The sequence below is a fragment of the Colobus angolensis genome, unplaced genomic scaffold, assembly GCF_000951035.1.
Source record: "Colobus angolensis palliatus isolate OR3802 unplaced genomic scaffold, Cang.pa_1.0 Scaffold280, whole genome shotgun sequence".
Classification (NCBI taxonomy): Eukaryota; Metazoa; Chordata; class Mammalia; order Primates; family Cercopithecidae; genus Colobus; species Colobus angolensis.
In genome coordinates this window covers 333,164-353,128 of record NW_012116044.1, presented here as the reverse complement: position 1 = coordinate 353,128, position 19,965 = coordinate 333,164, and the positions used below count along the sequence as shown (strand labels likewise).

The following is a 19,965-nucleotide window of genomic DNA, read 5'->3' as shown; positions in this document are numbered from 1 at the left end:
CTCCGTCTCAAAAAAAAAAAAAAAAGTTCAAAATGGTAAAATATAACAATGCTTTTACAGCATAGATTCATTCCTGAAATACATTTTATTCATATATCCTTCACACTATTCTAAAATTTCACAAATGCATCTGGTTTTTAAAAATTAGGGCTCCTAAGACCTTTGCTTTAAGTACTTCTTAGACCCAGTCTTTCAGTGTAGTAATTTACATAATATGTAAACAATTGATTAATTGCAAGAAATTATACTCCTGGCTTCATTTCTTTGGACGCTAGTTTCCCCCCCCCTCCCCACGAGATGGAGTCTCGCTTTGTTGTCCAGGCTGGAGCACAGTGGCACGATTTTAGCTCACTGCAACCTCTGCTTCCTGCGTTCAAGTGATTCTCCTGCCTCAGCCTCCCGAGTAGCTGGGATTACAGGCATGTGCCACCACGCCTGGCTAGTTTTTGTATTTTTAGTAGAGACAGAGTTTCGCTGTTGGCCAGGCTAGTCTCGAACTCCTGACCTCAAGTGATCCGTGTGCCTCCGCCTCCCGAAGTGCTGGGATTACAGGCATGAGCCACTACGCCCGGCCGGACACTAGTTCTTAACTGTTCTCTTTTTCATCTGTGCATGCATTCATGAATGTATGAGGCTTTTGCACTTTCGCTGTGTGCCAAGTATTGTTAAACATGAGCGCAATGGGAAATGGATCTAAGATTTATTGATATAATAGATGCATTGCCAAGTCTCGTGTGTGCATTATTTAGTGCTCATAACATAGTTTTGGAAATAGGTATTACTATTTTTGTTTCACAGCAGGGGAAATTGAGGTTACTTAGCTGGCATTCTTTGTATGGGACAAAGGAGGGAAGCCATTATACTGAGAGGCAACAACAGCAAATAAATACTTAGGGGTATAAAAGAGTTTAGCATGATGGAATGAAACTGCAGTGAGGTGGGGAAATCAAGCCCTGTCTTGGAAAGGAATGCCAGATAGGTAGACAGGAGCCAGCACTAAATAAAGGTTATGAACCATTTTATAGGTAATAGAGAGCTATCAAAGAGGTACCGGTTGAGGTGTGCCACTGTCAGATTTATATTAAACAAAGCTCACCCTGGGGCCAGTGTGATGGGTGTATTTCTGGAAGATGCAAAGGCAGGGTGGTGGAGTGGGGGTTGAGAGAAGGGAGAGGGAAGCTGAGTATTGGAAAACCACATAGGCTCTGTTGTGGTAATCCCAGTGAGACCTCAAAGGCTTAAAGTAGGCAGTGTCTCAGGTTTTAGATAGGAGGGGCCTGTCGGGGAGGGAGGGCAAATTTGATACTTGAGTGGGGTGGTTGTTAACTGATAAAGGGTCAGGGGAGGGTCACAGGACTGGCTTGCTTGACCATGGTTGATTGTGTGTGGGTGGTTTTTTTTTTTTTTTGGAAAAAAAATGCAGGTTTGAGGCAGGGAAGAAACAGTAGAGGATATGTTGAATTTGAGTTTCTTAGAAAACACTCAGATGGCACTATCTAGTAAATAGTAAGGTATATATGATCTCTAAGTCCTCTAAATGCTCTTTTATTTCTGTAGGTTCTGTTTGTTTTTGTTTTGTTTTGTTTTGAGACGGAGTCTCACCCTGTCACCCAGGCTGGAGTGCAGTGGCACTGTCTGGGCTCACTGCAACCTCTGCCTCTAGTGTTCAAGTGATCCTCCCACCTCAGCCTCCTGAATGAGTAGCTGGGACCATAGTGGGGTGTGGTGGTGCCCAGCTAATTTTTGTATTTTTTGTAGAGACGGGGTTTATGCTAAGTTGCCCAGGTTAGTCTCAAACTCCTGACCTTACGTGCCCTGGTCTCCCAAAGTGCTGGGATTTTAGGCGTGAGCCACAGCATCTGGCCAGATCCATTTGTTTATATATTATTTATCTCTTCCACTAAAAAAGATTTGAAGCTGATTTATTTCCTACCTTTTTCTAGGAACAGCCATGTTCATTAGATTTGTGCCCCTTGTTTAGATACAAAAGGAAATGAAATTGTGAATCTGTATACACTCTTCTCTAATATGAGAAATCTATACCCGTGATTGTTTTTGAAGTGCCAGTGTGAATGAATTGGTTATTGATAGAACTTTTTAAATGTTATTCATGGAATGCCCAATGGAACAGTTTGGTAAAATAGCACACTCTCCTCTGACCTCCAGTGTGAACTCAGTGTGGCCAGTGCCACCTGCTCACTTTAACTCACTCAAGACATCACTGGAGTTATTCTTGGGCAACTTGTAGGAGCACACAATTTAACTTTCCATTTTATTGGTGTTTGCCAAGGGAAGTCATTCTTACACTGGTAAAGAGACACAACATTAAACACAGAGCATTAAAGAAATACACAACAAAAATTTAAATCATTTTACAAAGCTTTACTTTGTTATCAAAACCTTCTTTTCTACCACGATGCAAACAACTTAGTCTGTTCTCCAGTGATATTTTTTTCTCCCTTGCATTTGATTTTAACAAACAGGTCAGAGGTAGTAGGATGGATAGACAAATGGAAAGAAGCAAAAACAAGTAAAAAGGAGCATGAAAAGGAAAGGAAATTACACAAAAGTAAGCAATAGACTAGTTCGACTTTAACGCTTTGAAGTATAACATTCACTTTTTCTGAGTTGGGATTAGAGCAAGGGTTAGGACTGGGGGTTGAGAGCATGTCTCTGACCTCTGATGTGTTTGTACTCCTCAGTCTTCTTGGAGGTCCTAATTTTTTCCCTGATATTTATTTTACTTTGCAGCTCAAAGCATAATCAGGTCACGCAGACATTTCCCTCTTTTATGCTCTTATTTTTTTTCGTAGTACAGTGATAAACAATTTATTTTCTTATTAGTGGGAACCATTATTGCAGGAAATATTAACGGGCCCCTAGTACCTACATAAGGTAGGCCCCGGTGTATATACATGGAGTTGGAAGGCAATTGTCTTCCCAGCTTCCTGTGTTTTGGAGTGGCTCCAAGGTCTTTGGAAACCTGAGGCTCAGAAGGACCACCCTTAAAAATCACTGCATAGTGGCTTAGCAGTTGCTCAGCTTGTGGTTTGCTTCATGATTTCCAGCTCCTAATTAATATTATGTGGAATGCCGGCGTGGCGGGCGGGGTGGGGGGGCGGGTATTTGAGTAAATACTGATTACATGGAACTGGAGAACAAAGAGAGTTTAGTCCTTTTCTGTGTCTTCAGGAAAGCTTTATATAAAATGTTCCAGACAGGTGAATACTTTCTCATCTTTAAACTTGAAATTGTTATTTATGTCTAAGTTCTGTGTCTAGAAAAGCAACCCTTCCCTTGTTGTTTGGTTGGTTTTATTCATTTTATTTTGGCATACCTAGTCTTTGCGGGTAAAGAACTTTGTTTTAGAGAAAAAAAAGCCAACACAATTATAGACCTGAAGAATGGATATTTTCGAAGGTGAGAATTAAAAGAGTGAATTGTATATTTTGGCCAAGTATTATCTAAGAATATATTATAATTCTCTTCCTAAGGCATTGGTTTAAGCAGTTAAGGGGAATTGAGGATGAACTGAGGATGGGTGAATGGGTGAGGGAACAGTACCTACTTAAGAGTTGGCATTAATCTGTGTAAAGTGTGGGGACTCCAGGAAACAGGGGAAGCCCTCTTGAATGAGTCATTTGAAGTCACATTTGCAGACAGTTTTGTGTGGGCAGCGATGGGGTTTGGGCAGGATGTCCAAACAAGGGTTCTGCCCTTCTGACTCATTTCTCTGATTCACATCTGGTCTTTTAATACTGCTACGTGGCTTTGTCATCCTTGGTGGGTGACTCTGATTGTATTGAATGTAGCAAAAGTGTTTCACAATTTCTAGAAAGCTCTCAAAAAGAGGACCAGCAGTTGTTCCTTCATACTTAGTAGGTGAGATTTTTAGATGCTTTTCTTCCATTCATCTTTCATCCAATTTCCTTCAGTCTCTGGTGTCAGATACCTTTTTTCTTTAGGCAAATCCCTCATGTCTCTTCTGTTTCTAACTTCTCCCTGTTTTTAACCTCCCTGTCTCTCTAGAATTTTCTTCATAGCCTATAAACTGGATCAAGCCTTTTTTTTTTTTTTTTTTTTTAACTGTATTTTTAAAAGCCTGGTTTGCAAACTATTGTTTCATTGAGACAGTCTTTCCCTCAATTCATTCCTGAGTGTCCTATAGCCAGACTATTAAACGTCACCAAAGACCTCCTAGTTATCCAGTGGAGTTATCCTTTCAGTCTTAGCTCTTCCTTGACTTCCAGTGGTATTGGACACAGCCTCCTCTTTCTTTCCTCTTGGAACATTTGTCTCCTTTAGCTTCCATGCCATCACCCTCCTAGGATTTTCTTTTTGGCTTTGGGAGGGCAGTGTAGCTTCATGGGTAAGAGCCCAGGAGTCAAGGTCCTGTGGCTTCAAGTCCCATCTCTGCTACTTGCTTGTTTGATGGTCACTTGGGTGACTCATTTGCTAAAACCTTTCTGAGCCAGTATGTTTCTTTGTCTGTAAGATGGGATTTCCCTGAGATGATCTGTGTGAAGCTCTGTGCATGGTGCCTGGTGTGTTGCTGCACTCGGCAGATACTAGCTGCCACTCTGATTGTAGGTCACCTTCCCTTTCTTTCTCCTCTGGCTCTTTTCACCCCATTAATATTGTCTTGCGTGGTGGCCTCCTCCAGCTACTACCCGTGTATGCTGACAACTCACAAGCCTACTGTGGAGAAATGCAAAGCCAGCCATCCTTTTTCTCATCCAAAAAACAGAATCATCCTAAATAGTTCCTGTCTACCCGGGGCCTGTTTCTGTCCCTGCCTTTGTTTAGATCTTCCTTTCCTTCTTTGTGTTGTTAGTTTCTAAGCAGTCTTCTTGTCACTCTTGCACAGTCCATTCCATAGTGTCCACTGCTGCCAGAGGCATATTGCTGTGGAGAGTTGACATTGTTCTTCCCTGCCTGAGTGTCCTCCAGTGGCTTCCTGTTGACTACAGGATGAAGTCTGCACATTTTAGCATGGCTTTTATCCCCTTCCCCTCCCTTCACTGTGACCTTTCCCTTGTTTTTCTTTCAACCTTACTGCTTGTTGAAATACTTAACTCTTTATCCAAAGTACCAGATTGGCCTGGCAAATTCACAGGCAACTTTCAAGAGTCATTGGAATTTTTTTCCTGAATTTTTTCTCTTTTTACACTTCCCAATATAGTTCTCTCAAATGTGCTCACATTGCCCTAATCCAGCCTCTGTGTGTACATATTCTGCTGCACTTGATTAGTTATATGCCTGTCATTTCATACTTAACTTGAGGGATCCTGACTCTTAACTAGTAGTTAGTATAATACTTTGGACGTGGGAGGCATTCAAAAGATGGTGAGTCAATGAGTAAAAAGACAGGTGAACTGCAAGGAGCATTCAGTTCTAAGTTCTTACATTAAGAAAACTTGTGGAGTTTTTTCATTTTTACAATGATATTGATCAATTTGAAGTGGTCTCATTAAAGAGAAGCTGTAACTTGATCTGAGAGAAAGAACTTTCCTAACCCAGACTTAATTTTGAAGCATCATCTTCTCAAATCTTGCAGATTTATCTTCTAAACTATAACTCCTTTTATGAAGTTGTCAGTATTCAACCATTCAGTTTCATATGGATTAAGGTATAGAATGAATGTGAATGGCAGGGAATCTATTGGTCTTTATGTGTCTGTGCTCCTTAGATGGGGTGGAAATGGAGACTAGCCTGGCTGTGGGTGGATTTCCCTCTTGGTGGAATGAACAGCTCTGGCTTAGTTTCATAACGTCTCCACGAGATAAGTGGGAGAGAGGCTCCCCTTCCCCTTTTCCTAGTTGGCCACAGTCCGTTGTTTAGCTGAGGCACAGAGGGAGTGAAAGCTGCTACCAGTGGTGCTTTCAACAACCTGGGGCTGGGACATCAACCTGGAAACACCTCTTTTTCTCTTGAATTGTATTCTTTTGGCCTCATGATCATACCACTTGACTTTGGAGTTAAGGTCATGTGGGGCTTCATGAGGTCAGGTTTTCTCATAAATTCTCTCATAGCTGACCCTGTTCAGAGGAAAGAACAGTGTGTCTTCTCTTCTTGAACAAGAGTAAGGACCACTGTTGAAGAAAAAGTTATTCTGATGGTAAGGAAGACCTCAGTCAAGAATATTACAATGTAAGTCATGTAGAGAGATTAGGTTCAACTCTGAATACAGGGAAGACAACTGTGGATTTATAGCTAACAAGCAGAGTGAGGTCAGTGGATGGAAAGTTACTAAGACGAAACATCAAGTTAAGGGGACTTAATAGGATTCTAAACTGACTTAATAGGATTCTTGCTGAAGGCAGGCCAGGATGATCAGATGTAGGGGGAAGGGGATGAGGAAATTGATCAGATATAGAGGGTGCCTTAATTCATTGGGCTGCTGTAACAGAATACTATAGACTGGGTGGCTTATAAAGAAAGAAATTCATTTCTCAAAGTTTTGGTGACTGGAAGTCTCAGGGTGCCAGCATGTTGGGTGTGGTGAGGGCTGTCTTCTAGACATTATTGTAGCCTCACATGACAGAGCAGAGAGAAGCAAGCTCTCTCCGGATTCTTACAAGGATGCTGATCTCATTTTGGGGGACCTGCTTTCATGCTTTCATGACTTCATCTAATTCTAATTATCTTGCAAAAGCTCTACCTCCTATTTACCATCATGTGGTGGGGTAGGGTTTCAACATATGAATTTTGAGGGGACACATATTCAGTTCATAACAGAGGGTGATCAGATTCCAAAAGTAGGGGTATCCTCCTTAAACTGACTTAGCAAGCTTCTTGCTAGGCAGGCAAAGGAGGCCCAGCGACAAGGACGAATTGAGAAGAGGGCTCAGGGGAGCCTTTCAAAGTGTGGCCAAAGAGAGAGTCTTTGTCGTTATCTCCTGGATCCATGAGTGCCACTTTTTCAGGAAGCCTAATTTAGTGCGACTACAGAGAGAAGGCCACTGAACTGATCTTTGACACTATGTCCTGGGGAAGTTCTTCACCGTGGCTCTCTCTCTCTGTTGTCATCTTTTAAAATTTGATTAGTATTATGTTATTGTTGGCATATGCAACAATCGGAGGCTAAGGTGGAAAATAAACTTTCCTCCTTTTTGGTGGCTGTGCTTTTGTGCATTTATAATAAGACATGTAAGATTGTAAACTAGGCTAGCTTTACAGTCCTTTTAGCTGTTTGTTTCTCGGTTTAGATGGTACATAAGCAGGAGTTTTGAGGGAATGCAAAAACGTTTACCGGTCAAGTAAATTCTGTGAGCCTCCATTTAGCGTAAGATAAACTTTTATGGCTCAGTATTAGTAAAGCCTTCTGACTCTAAGGATCTAATGATATCAGTAACTTTTTTTGAAATATGAAGATATTTTGGTTATTAAAAGCAGTGTATATATATGATAAAGTAGTGTGTAACAGGAAGCTTTATGAAGAATGTCTTCCAATATACCTTTATAAAGTTCTAAATTCAAAGATTTGTATTCCTCTGACACATGAACGATCATTTCAGGCTTTGCTGGGTTATCATAAAGTCCCTAAGTAAGTATACAAAAACAGGACTTAGATGAAAAGGCATGTAACAAGAGCATTGCTTAGAATTGAGTACTCAGGACAGGGTATTAAGATTTAATGCGGGCTCAGTATGCTTGTAGATCAAAATGGTGTGAGACTTAATGGGAAGGGAACCTGCAAAGAAGTGCCCTCTGTGAACCAGGAGGTGTTGGTGGGGTTTGGTCACAGAGAAGAGAGAGCCAGCCTTCCCACTGATGGTATTACAGGTGGTCAGGATAGCTTCTGTGCTGAATTGGTCCTGCCAGTCCCCATTGTAAATGCTTCACTTCCCAGCTCAAAAGGGGTCACAAATCTTATCAAATGATAAATTTATTTAATGACTGAATGTGATATATGGCAAGCGGCTTCCTGTTTGTATTATTTACTTTGTCATATTAGTCATGACATGAATAATACCACTGTGTTTCCTGAATTAGGTTCTCAGAGGCACTGTGACTGACTTCCCTGGATTTGATGAGCGGGCTGATGCAGAAACTCTTCGGAAGGCCATGAAAGGCCTGGGTAAATTTAGCTTCCTCTTTCTAAAGCAAATGTGATATTTGTTTTTCCAAACAAGTCATTAATTACAGTAAGAATTATTTTAGAATATTTTGATCTGAAATCTGTAGGAGAAGAGACATGTTAAGATAACAAAATAATACTGTAAACCAAGAGTGTCCAATCTTTTGGCTTCTCTGGGCCACATTGGAAGAATTGTCTTGGGCCACACATAAAATACACTAATACTAATGATAGCTGATGAGCTAAAAAAAAAAGTCGCAAAAAAATTTCATAATGTTTTAAGAAAGTTTATGAATTTGTGTTGGGCTGCATTCAGAGCTGTCCTGGGCCACATGTGGCTTGCAGGCCGTGGGTTGGACAAGCTTGCTATAAACCATCCCTAATATTCAGTCTCTAGAACTGAACAGGCAGTTAAATTCAGCCTCTGTGCTTTTGAGCTTGTCACCTTCACCTGTGTGGTAGAGGCCCGAGTTGATGAGGCAGCCATCCCTGCAGGTGAGCAGCTGTGCAGCTCTGTTCCCAATCAGATATCCCATTCTCATTCTGCTAGTCTCTTCTCTTTCCCCAGCCTCTTTTCTAGTCATTTAACCTCTCTTCTCAAGGATTTCCATGTGTCACTGATCTCCTGTGCTCAGGCTCCTTTTTTACTACTACTCATGTGCTTTCTGGCCCTGCAAGTCCTTCCATTGCATCCAGCCCACCTTTTCAGACTCATCTCCCATTACTGCTTAATGTGGTCTCAGACCCAGCCATGCTGGCTTATCTGCTGTTTATGAAAGCCCTGTATTTTCCCACTGCTGAGCTTTTCTCTCATTCTAAAAGCTGTCCTTTCTTTTGTCACTGCCTTTCACAATCCTTCCATCCTTTGAGACTTGTGGGTGTCACCTTCTCCCCGAAGCATTCTCCAAGACTCCCTTCCACCTCCTATCGGCTAGGAGACCCTTCTTTGAGTCCCATTTGACACCTAGATCTCTCCTGAGGCACTTGTCACATTTTGCCTTAGCTCACAATTATTTGTGTGTTTTTATATTTCTGCCTTAAATTGTAATTTGAAGCCAGAGTCTCTTTCTCTTCCCTCAATCCCCTGTAACACCCAGCATATTGTGCCTCATGGATAGTTGTTGTTTGAGTATCTGTTGCATGAAAAACTAGGTGTACTAAGTTTTGTAAAAGGCAGGAGTATTTTTCCATCTACTTCCCAATATGTTGGGAATAGGGGTAGAATATATTGGAAACATACCATTTTATATATAGTAAATTTTAAATAAACTTTAATAAAACATTTATATATATATAGTGTGTATGTGTATATACACACACATATATATACACATAAACACACACACACACACATATATATATTTTTTTTCCTAAGAGATGGGGGGGGTCTCACTATGTTGACCAGGCAGGTCTTGAACTCCTGGCCTCAAGCAATCCTCCCATCTTGGCCTCCCAAAGAGCTAGGATTACAGGTGTGAGCCACTGCACCAGCCATAAAATATATTTTATATTCGCATAGGGAGAGGCAAGGAAATAAGGTGACTGGGAAGCGGATTGCTGAGATCATTGGGAGAGTATGCATATAGGAGCCAAAATGTAATTGTTAACCATAAATTGCAGGCACAGATGAGGAGAGCATCCTGACTCTGTTGACATCCCGAAGTAACGCTCAGCGCCAGGAAATCTCTGCGGCTTTTAAGACTCTGTTTGGCAGGGTAAGATCACACTTCATCCCAAGAGAGAATGGGACAACAGCTATCAGTTATAAGACTAGTTTGGAATATACTGATATTCTTTTGTAAGCATCATTTATTTTGTGATTGCAACTTCCCTACTTCTGTTTCTTTTCCACTCTCCTCTAAATTATCAGCTCTTGGGATACAGTGCCCCCAGCTTATCCTCACATAATTGTTTTTCCTTGCCTAATGCTGTCGAGGTGCCTAAAGATCCTGTGGTGAGAACTGTCCCTCTTCTTTTCATCTGTGCTTCCCACTCACGTTCACATGGATGTCTTACTATTCGTTTTCTAGGTGTAAGCCTGTATTAAAATATGTTTTGTTTTAACACGGTCACAGTCTTGGTTCCTTTTGTCATGATTTTAACTCATGGATTTTTAATTAGTTGATTTAAATGCTTTTATTTGACTAACAATTCAAAAAAAATTATTTGAATTATTTAAATGAATTATTTGAATTATTTAAATTTAAATGAATTAGTGCGTGCATGAAAAACTTAAATATAGCCTTCTTATTCTGAAAACATATGTCAATTAAGAAAACAAATGCAAAGCAAAAAAGGAAGTATTCTAAACACCCATTTTTAGTTGTGTGGTATGCTGAAACTTATAGGTAGGAAATACTGGGTTTTTTTCATAATTACATAATGTTTTCATAATTACATACACAGTTTCCCCATAGGAACAGATATCACCCAGTGATCAGGAGTCATAATAATGACTATAATCTATTATGTATTTGAATGTTGTTAGATATTGAGAGAAAAGAAAAAAATTATTATGTTTGGGTATAAGAGACTAAATGTCCTTTGTAAATTTCATTATATGATTATTTTTTGGAATTAAAAAAAGATGTTTCTCAGAATAGTATTTTTAAAATACAATATTTTAAGTCTACTTTTAAAGGTATTCATTTTTTTTTCAAGTTAAGAAAAACATCTTTTAGAAACAAATGTCTTGACATGTAAGTGGGTTTGCCTTAGTGTAAGATTTTGATCACCGGTTAAAAGTATGTTATTCAAGGTTATGGGATTTCATTTAGCTCATGGGCCTTCTACTTGGAGATGGCAACATAAAGAATTCATTAGAGCAAAGGGCTGTCATTCATATTTAAGAAGAATCTTATTACAATTTCTGCTGGTTAACAAATTTGTATTTTCTGTGGGTTAGGATCTTCTGGATGACCTGAAATCAGAACTAACTGGAAAATTTGAAAAGTTAATTGTGGCTCTGATGAAACCCTCTCGGCTTTATGACGCTTATGAACTGAAACATGCCTTGAAGGTAAAAAGGATGAGTGAAAGGAACATTCTTGTCATAAATAGTATTATTTTGTTTTGGTAATTACTTCCTCTTATTTGTCATATTTAAAACATTTTATCTGATTATTTCAGTGAGAGTTGCTTGGAAGACAAAAGTGGGAGGCAATAAGCAGTAAAGGAGGGAGAAAATTACAAATGTGTCATTTCATCTTTTTGTAATTTAAACTCAATAATACTGGGCTACTTAAAATTTTAATATTTTTATAGCTTTTTGTATTTTATTTTCATGCCTGTCTTCTGATTTTGAGGATGTTTAAAAAATATTACAGATGAGCTATTTTATCTTTTTAAATGGGAAATTGCCAGATTAGGGAACAATAATATTGCTCATCATTTTAGGTTAAAAGGTAAAGCATCAGAGAGAATTTTCAAGATAAATATTTTCTCATACTCTTTCCTTCTTTCCTGCCCCTCTAAATGCTAAAATGAAGTAGCTGGTAAACTTGCTGTAATTTCAGTTGGAGCGAAAACTAAATGTGTGTTCCCTTGACTGGTGTTTGGAATGTTGTATAAATATGACGGTATTGACACATTTGTTTAGGCTCATGGGACAGGAAGTAGTTCAGTTGTTAGCTGCTAGATTTTGAATGGGCACACTGAAATTTAACAAGGAAATAATGTTTCTCAGGGATTCTTACTGATGGAGTGGAGAGGAGAAGGGTCATCCTGATAGGAGCTGGTTTGTGCTCAGTCTCTTCATTTTCCTATGGTGATTCTTTTGGAATAAACAAAAATCTTAGGTTATTGAGAAAAGTACTTTTTTTGCTAAGTGCTTCTGAAATGTCAGCAGTAGTTGAAATTCTGCCAGAGAATGAACTCTAGGTTTTTCAGTGCTTGATTTTTGGCAAAGTTAGAAATATAAAGAGAATAAGGCTTGAATATACTATCTTTAAAAAAAAATTAAGTTCAGCTGTATTGTTGCATCTCTTAGTTTAATGATGTAGATGTGATTTTTAAAAGCAGAAAAAGGAAAGCCAGCTAAAATGATTTTTCAAAAATCCAGAAAGCAACTCCCAATTCCTTTATACTGTTTTAATTCCTAATAATTAAGCAATGCTATATTTGTCGTTACCTTTGATGTAGAATTTTCCTGTGACTGCACAGCACTTAACTTGGGGGCCAGGGGTTTATCTTTTGAGGGGCCTATTGTTTAAGTATCAGTGCTCTTCCGTGTACATTTATGTGAAATTTTCATTTTTACTCTTTCAGTTTTTAAAAATTACTTCAATTTTCATTAAAATGTTTTACTTTTAAACTAGAATTAAGTGATCAAATTAAAAGTTACAAATTTATGTAACTGGTTATATATATGTACACATATATACACACATACACATGAGAAACATTGTTTTCCATTAGACAAAAAGAATAAAATGGCCTTTGGAGAGAAAATCATTTAACATTTGTTATTTCTGTAACTAATAGAACTCACATACAAATAAATCCATGTTATACTGGATAATATTTATATAACTGTGCAATTTGGGTAACATCTATTCTGGGAAAATAACTTTCTTTCAAATCTTATTGACATGTTTTCCCTATTAAAATCTCCAAACAGGGAGCTGGAACAGATGAAAAAGTACTGACAGAAATTATTGCTTCAAGGACACCTGAAGAACTAAGAGCCATCAAAGAAGTTTATGAAGAAGGTAAATGTTTGTGAGTTATATTTTGACTTCACCTCCACTGTTACTTCCTTCATTTCTCTGATTTGAATGCAGTCCTTTGTAGGTATGGGAGGCAGGCAGTAAATGATGATTGAATGAATGAATGAATGACCTGCAATTCAAGCTATTTTTCTCCTTCAGTAAGGAAAAGACTGGCTTGTTATCCTCTTCTATTTTAACATTTTATAAGAAGCTGCTGCTGAAGATGGAGTTTACTTTTGCATAGGATTTGCAATTAGTGTAGGGATACACAGGTTGTCTTTATGTTAACATTAAGGTAAAAATGGTTTTTCCTCCTTTAAAAATATTTAGCTTTATGTTAGCAAAATTTAGGAGTTATATAAAAAGTACTTTTGGAAATTTGGAAGAGAAACCTAAACCCTTTCCCACATCAGAGTTGATAAAGTGTATGCCTTTTTCATGAACAGAAATCTGCATTTCAGCCTGAAATATATCCCATGAATAGAATCAAGAAAAAAAAGTAGAGGTAGAGAGTCCTTTTCTTACCAGATTTCTTGTAGCCAGCTCTTTCTCCTGCCTGATTGAGGAGGGTCAGACTATCCAGTTTCTCAGCTCAGTCAACAGACTCCAAGCCTAGTGTCTTTTGCTAGGGACTGTGTCTTGTCATTAGTTTGTTAATCTTAGAAATGACTTTGTTAACCCAGCAAGTCAAAACAGTGTGATAGTTTAGAGCAACTGTATAATTACCTTTCTAAAGGGCTGAATCTCTCTTTCCTGCTTCTCTTTTTATAGGCAGTAAGTTCCCAACCACTAAGGCAGAAGTGATAACATGTATCTCAACTTTGAACTTTATTTGATGTACTATTCAAGTATCTCTTTCTGGGGATGTTGACGTTGATGAGAACCTTTGTGCTCCTGGATTACAAATGGTGTGCTCAAATGGGGTTATAACTGTGGTCTGTGCTACTCAGCTGTATAATTGAGCACTGGCTGTGTGTCTGGCAGTGTGCTAGTTGTCATGAGTGACAAAAGGTGTGCATAACCCAGCTCTTGTCCTCAGGCAGTTTGCATGCAGTCTCCTCAGAGGTGACATGACAGAATGACTGCAATATTTAAAGGATAATAAAATTCAAACTAAAGTAAAATACCAATAATATTAAATGCAAAAATGCATTCAGAAGAGAGAGGTCATCATAGCTTTGGATGTTAGGGAAGCTTCATGGTACAAATCACACATGCAGCAGAGTTTCAAGACTAGGTGGGTTTACAAAGTGTCCATTGACAGATGAATAGATGAAGAATACACACACACACACACACACAGACACACACACATGAGAGTACTATTCAGTGTTAAAGAGAGGAAATCCTGTCATTTCAACATCATGGATAAATGTGGAGGTCATAATGCAAAGTGAAATAAGCTAGGCACAAGGCATAAGCTATGCATGATCTCACTTCTTATGTTGAATCTAAAAAAATTGAACTCATAGAAACAGATAGTAAAACAGTGTTTGCTAGGGTGTAGGGGCGGGGTGAATGGGAGAAAGGACTGGTGATACATTGGTCAAAGCGTACACAATTTTAGTTAGGCAGGATGAATAAGTTCTGGGGATCTCATGTACAGCATGGTGACTCTAGTGAAAGTATAACTGTATTATATGCTTGAAATTTGCGAAGAGAGTGTATTTTAAATGTCCTCACCACACACAAAAATATAGACTATATGAAATGATGGATATGCTGATTAGCTTGATTGTGGTAATCATTTCACAATGTACACATATATCAAAACATCATGGTATATGCCTTAAATATATACAATTTTTATTTGTCCATCATAACTCAATAAAGCTGGGAAAAAAAGACGGTGCATTTTGAGTAGGTAGAAAAGGTATTTTTGGGTGAGGTACTGCCTATCTTTCATGGCACGGAAACTGGACTGTGGAGAGTATATTGAGGGATGGAGAGGGCCTGGCTGCCGTGGAGGATGTGTGCATGTCCATTGTGGGAGGTAAATGGAACAAGCGAGGTTAGGCTCATATAGATGGTTATGCATGACTGGATTAGGAATTTGGACTTAATTCAAAGGTACTGTAAATTCCTGAATGGGCAGTGGAGTGCTGAAGGAACAACTGAGGGAGGAAGGAGATTTGAATAGAAAGGCTAATTGGACAGTTATGTGTGTGGGAGGTAAGCTAGGTATTTAGGAATTATGGCCCAACCTAGGTTAGTGAGAGGTGTGAGGAGGATAAATCAGGGACAGGAGAAACATGTGATAGGATTTAATGGTTAATATATACAGGTGTTGGCATAGAAGAAAGAATTAAAGATTCCTACAAGGTTTTGTATTTGGGTAACTGGTTGAAATAAACACATAACTCTTCTGGGCCTTTTAAAATAGAAGTTTCAGGCTTTTAAAGTTCGTTTGCTTTCACATAATAATTAAATATTTAAATGCCTTAGAGTAAGGCCTCCTTTCCTTTAATAGCAACTGTTTGAGAGTAGTGAGAAAGACTTGTAGACTCTTGTAGATCCCAATTCTCCGCTTTTATATGGCCTTACGTTGAGCAGCTGGAAATAGAGGTGGGAGGGGGGCGTACTTTAAAATATCATTGCTGTCTCTCAGAGTTAACTTTATTTCTGCAGAGGAAAAATACCTTATTAGGGGGAGTGATGGCCATGCCCAAAGAAATAAATCCCAGAATATTAGAGGATGGAAGACATTTGGAAGCTAACAATGTAAAAGATTTGAAAGAAAGCAAAACAGAATTTAAGGTTATGATTGATTGTGTTTTGGAGACTTTCCAGTACCATCATGTGTCTCTAGACTAATGACTACATTGGTCAAGAGAATTTCTAAATGGCCGAGTCTTGATTTAAGTTTGAATTGAGTGCCTTTGGGAGCTTTAATTCTTTTTTGTCCAACTACTCACTGAAAGCATTTGCTGAGAGCATTCAGAGATGGAATAGAGGGAATTTATGTTAACCAAATATAATATTTCTTCTTTTATGTCACTTTCATTTGATTAATGGGGCAAGATTATTTTTCTAGTTGAAAGAAGATGTAAATAAGTATGAAATTATTTTGTTGCAGAGTATGGCTCAAGCCTGGAAGATGACGTGGTGGGGGACACTTCAGGGTACTACCAGCGGATGTTGGTGGTTCTCCTTCAGGTATTGGGTGGAGATGAATTACAGTTTGATTAAAAAGCCTGAAGTTGGACTGGGCTGAATCTAGTTAAGTAAGGTCACTTAAAATTCTTTTAATAATTTGTGGTACTTGCTGATTCTTACTGCGATGTTTCTGGCTGTATGTTGCCTGTGCTTGTTTGTGTTTCAGAATATCTGGTCTAAATTCTTAACAGCTAACTCATACATTTGTTTTAGATAGTAGTATCTTGTTCCTTTCACAGAATGATAGCAGTATCTTGTTCTTTCATAGAATTTAAAATCAGGAGGGTCATTATTGGTTTTGGACAGGCTGTGTGATGATAATGTGAAATAGTGCAGGACTGATCTTAATAAAAGCATATTATTCCCAGAGAGAGCTTTATTGAATAACCATCAGGTGGAACCATTTTTCCTTTTGAATGAGAATGCTCTACAGTTCAATAATGTGACATATTACCTCTCATAGGCTAACAGAGACCCTGATGCTGGAATTGATGAAGCTCAAGTTGAACAAGATGCTCAGGTGAGTGATGCCCAGGATATGATGACTTTATTATGTTGTAGAAATGAAGAAGTAATTGATGGTAATGAAAAAATCACAATGTGTGTTATAATAGCTTCTAGTGATAATCTTGTTAATGGGTTCTTCACATAGCATAAGACCTACATAAGTAGCCTTTTCTTATTCTGACCTGCTCAGCAAAATATTTTACCTTAAAGCCGAAATGAAATAAAATAAATTACATAGTGAGTTCCAACTAGACATGGTTTTTTTGTTTTGTGATTATTGAACATTCACAAAATAGAGAATTTTACAAAAAACAGGTGTTATTAATTCCACTGCCAGTTATGCAGTGGGTCTCTTAGCAGGAGAAGATAAAGAAGAAAGTATTTAACAGTAAGTGGTGTTTAATTACATAAGAGATGACAAGTTATTTTGGTATTAGGAAATTTCTCTGCATTTCCTTTGACAGAATTTTAAGTAGGATTGGTCTTCTGTCAGCTGCTTTTTAGTGACTCCAAATGAAAATTTCCTCTTAAGTGACTTTTAAACCCCTATAAAGTCTCAGTCTGGTTAATAAAACAGTTATTAAAATATAGGAAAGGAAATTTGAAACATGAGAGTTGAAAACTGGAAATTGGTAATAAAGGAATTACTTGGGTTCCTAGAACCACCAATCATAGACCTCTTTCTGGTCACATGTTTCAATTAAGCGACTATACAATTCTTGGTTGTTTGTCATGTATCATTAAAAAAGGAAGAGCCATATTCACTCCTCCAGTGGAACAACCCATGGATGTGCAATCTCACTTTGCTAACAGGAAAGAGGAGAGAGGTTATTCTTTTGGTGATTTTTTTTTTTTTTTTTTTTGAGACGGAGTCTCGCTGTGTCGCCCAGGCTGGAGTGCAGTGGCGCGCTCACTGCAAGCTCCGCCTCCCGGGTTCAGGCCATTCTCCCGCCTCAGCCTCCGAGTAGCTGGGACTACAGGCGCCCGCCACCTCACCCGGCTAGTTTTTTGTATTTTTAGTAGAGACGGGGTTTCACCATGTTAACCAGGATGGTCTCGATCTCCTGACCTCGTGATCCACCCGCCTTGGCCTCCCAAAGTGCTGGGATTACAGGCTTGAGCCACCGCGCCCGGCCTCTTTTGGTGATTTTATAATGGTTTCAGATATAATGTCATATCTGTCTAGCTGGAGAGAAAAAAAGAACTGAATGTTTACTGAGGGCTCTCTGTGCAGTATTTGACTCTTGCTTCACTCTAAGAAAATACAAGCCGATTGTGTCCAGCCCCTGATTATAACCTTCAGACTCTCTGGTGGTTCCTTTGTCTTCAGGATAAAGTCCGGGTTCCTGAATGGGTTACAAGCCCCTTTGTTATCTGTGTCTTGTTTACTTATGCCTCCAGCCTCTCTCACTTGGCCTTTGTGCCCTCTTGCCCCTCCCACCCCTCTTCACCTGAGTCCTCTTCAAGAGTCAGTCTTCAGCTTAGATACTTTAGAGTTAGGTGCCCCTCACAGGGAAAACCATAGCCCCCCCAGGCTTCCTGTCACAGTTCTTGCCACCTTCTCTGGAAGCCACCTATTTACTTGACTGCCTTCCTGGGCACCCTGAGCTGTCAGTTCAGTTGTGTCCTCAGCTTCTGGCATAGAGTAGGTGCTCAGTAAATAACTGATGAATGAATGAGCACATAACTCTACCAGACAGGGGCAGTTTCCCTTTTATGGGTAAAGAAACAAGCCCATGGCTTCCACTGAATAGCAGTGGAGTTGGAATTCCTAACGAGACTGTTAAGACTCCAAAGCTCTTTCTTTCTTTCCTGTCTGACTCCAAAGCTCTTTCTCTTTCCCTAGAAGATAGTCAGTGTTCTTGAATATTAATATTTCACTATAAGAATATTTCACTACGAGATATTCAGTGTTCTTCAATATTAGTGCCTTCTCTGATTTTCTCTATCATTAAAGGGCTTATTAAGTATCAACTTCAAGCACAAATCTAGCTTAACTCCATCTTCTTCCGCGGAGAGGGCTGGAGAAACCCTACAGAGTTGTACTCCTGTTAGGGGCTTTGTTTGGTACTGAAGTGGTGATCTTACTGCTTTCTAAGCATTGTTTGTGGCTTTGCTAGAAGATAGTGCTGTTTCTGTCATTCCTACTGTGAAGAGTAGGATAGGAGTTCTGGGAGCTTTTCAGGGTCGCAGTGTAAGAAACCAACTCTAGTCCTCTCAGATGTCTGCAGTGAGGCCTGCATTAGCAAGCAGAGGGCAGATTTCCCAGATAGTCGGTGATGTAATGAGAGCATTGCTGCACCGTGAGGCTCCTGAGGGGAAAACTACATTTTAACCTTGTTTTCATTGATTTCTGTCCTTGGAGCACTTACTGGATAGCACTGCTGTTCAAACTTTCATTGGCATGCGGAGCACCTGGGGACCTTTAATTGCAGCTGATTCTGTGGGTCTGGGCAGGGGCTGGGAGTCTGGATTTTGAACACGCTTTCAGGTAATGCCTGCATCCTTGGTCCTTTGATTACTGAGGCTGTATAGGTGACACTTACCTGTCATGCAGTGTTTATAACCATTCAGAACCCTGAGAGTACATGTGAGACTGCACATGTGAAAACTGTTTTATGAAGTTACTTTAAAATATCCCTTGAATGGAATCCAAGCTTTTCTTAGCCTTCCAGTGACCAGGAGCAACACAGAACATGTTATCCTGGCTATTAGTTTTTGATTCTTTAAAATGTATTATTATTAATTAATAAACCTGTTGAAAACAACCTTTCAGCATTATAAAAAGGAACACAACAACTTATACCTCATAGCAAGGGCAGCTGGGCTGTTATCACTAGTAAGAATTTGAGATTTCTTGAGAGTAAGCTGAGACAGCTAAAGGGCCCTTTTATAAGTGTGTGCATTTTTGTCTCTACTGATACCTGGCACTAAGAGGATTTCAGTTATTTGAGAGGTTTGATAAGCCATAGAGTCATTCACTTGGGAACCGAACATTTTGTAGATAATCCACTTTTTAACATTTTTAATGTGTTAAACTGATTTAATATTTTTAATGCATTAAAACAGATTTTATCTTCTTCCCCGATAAATCCGTGTTTTATGCTTTCTCTGGAGGGAGAGTTGAACTCTTAGAGGAAAGAGGGAGAAGGAGAAGTAATCAGTTTACTGGGCACTTGCTACTGATTACCTGACCCTGTCCAGTGCATTATGTAAGTTATATAATTTCCATTAATGACTACATACACTGAGGCTGAAGAGGAGATTAAGTAGTTCATCTGAGATCTCGCAGATAGACCATATCTGTTTTGACTCTAAAATCTCATCCTTTGCACTGAACCAGGGCTTATCAAACTGTACTTAGGCTGAACCATAAAGCTTAGGGAAGGGGTATAAGGGTCCCTCATCTAGACGGATCCATGAATATTGGGCATCCTCATTTAGAAGAAAGGATACTGGCCGGGCGTGGTGGCTCAAGCTTGTAATCCCAGCACTTTGGGAGGCCAAGACGGG

The 19,965-nt window shown here is 39.1% G+C and overlaps 1 protein-coding gene across 1 annotated transcript in view; it reads left to right on the top strand.

The window, feature by feature from the left end:
• Window positions 1–3,783: 3,783 nt before the first annotated feature.
• ANXA5 (annexin A5) overlaps window positions 3,784–19,965 on the top strand; it is a 23,558-nt gene continuing 7,376 nt past the window's right edge. The window contains exons 1-8 of the mRNA XM_011948605.1: window positions 3,784–3,882; window positions 6,082–6,150; window positions 7,996–8,080; window positions 9,701–9,795; window positions 10,986–11,099; window positions 12,699–12,789; window positions 15,866–15,945; window positions 16,409–16,465. Coding sequence (XP_011803995.1) covers window positions 8,068–8,080; window positions 9,701–9,795; window positions 10,986–11,099; window positions 12,699–12,789; window positions 15,866–15,945; window positions 16,409–16,465 — 450 coding nt within the window. The 5' untranslated portion in view covers window positions 3,784–3,882; window positions 6,082–6,150; window positions 7,996–8,067. The remainder of the gene's footprint in view (window positions 3,883–6,081; window positions 6,151–7,995; window positions 8,081–9,700; window positions 9,796–10,985; window positions 11,100–12,698; window positions 12,790–15,865; window positions 15,946–16,408; window positions 16,466–19,965) is intronic.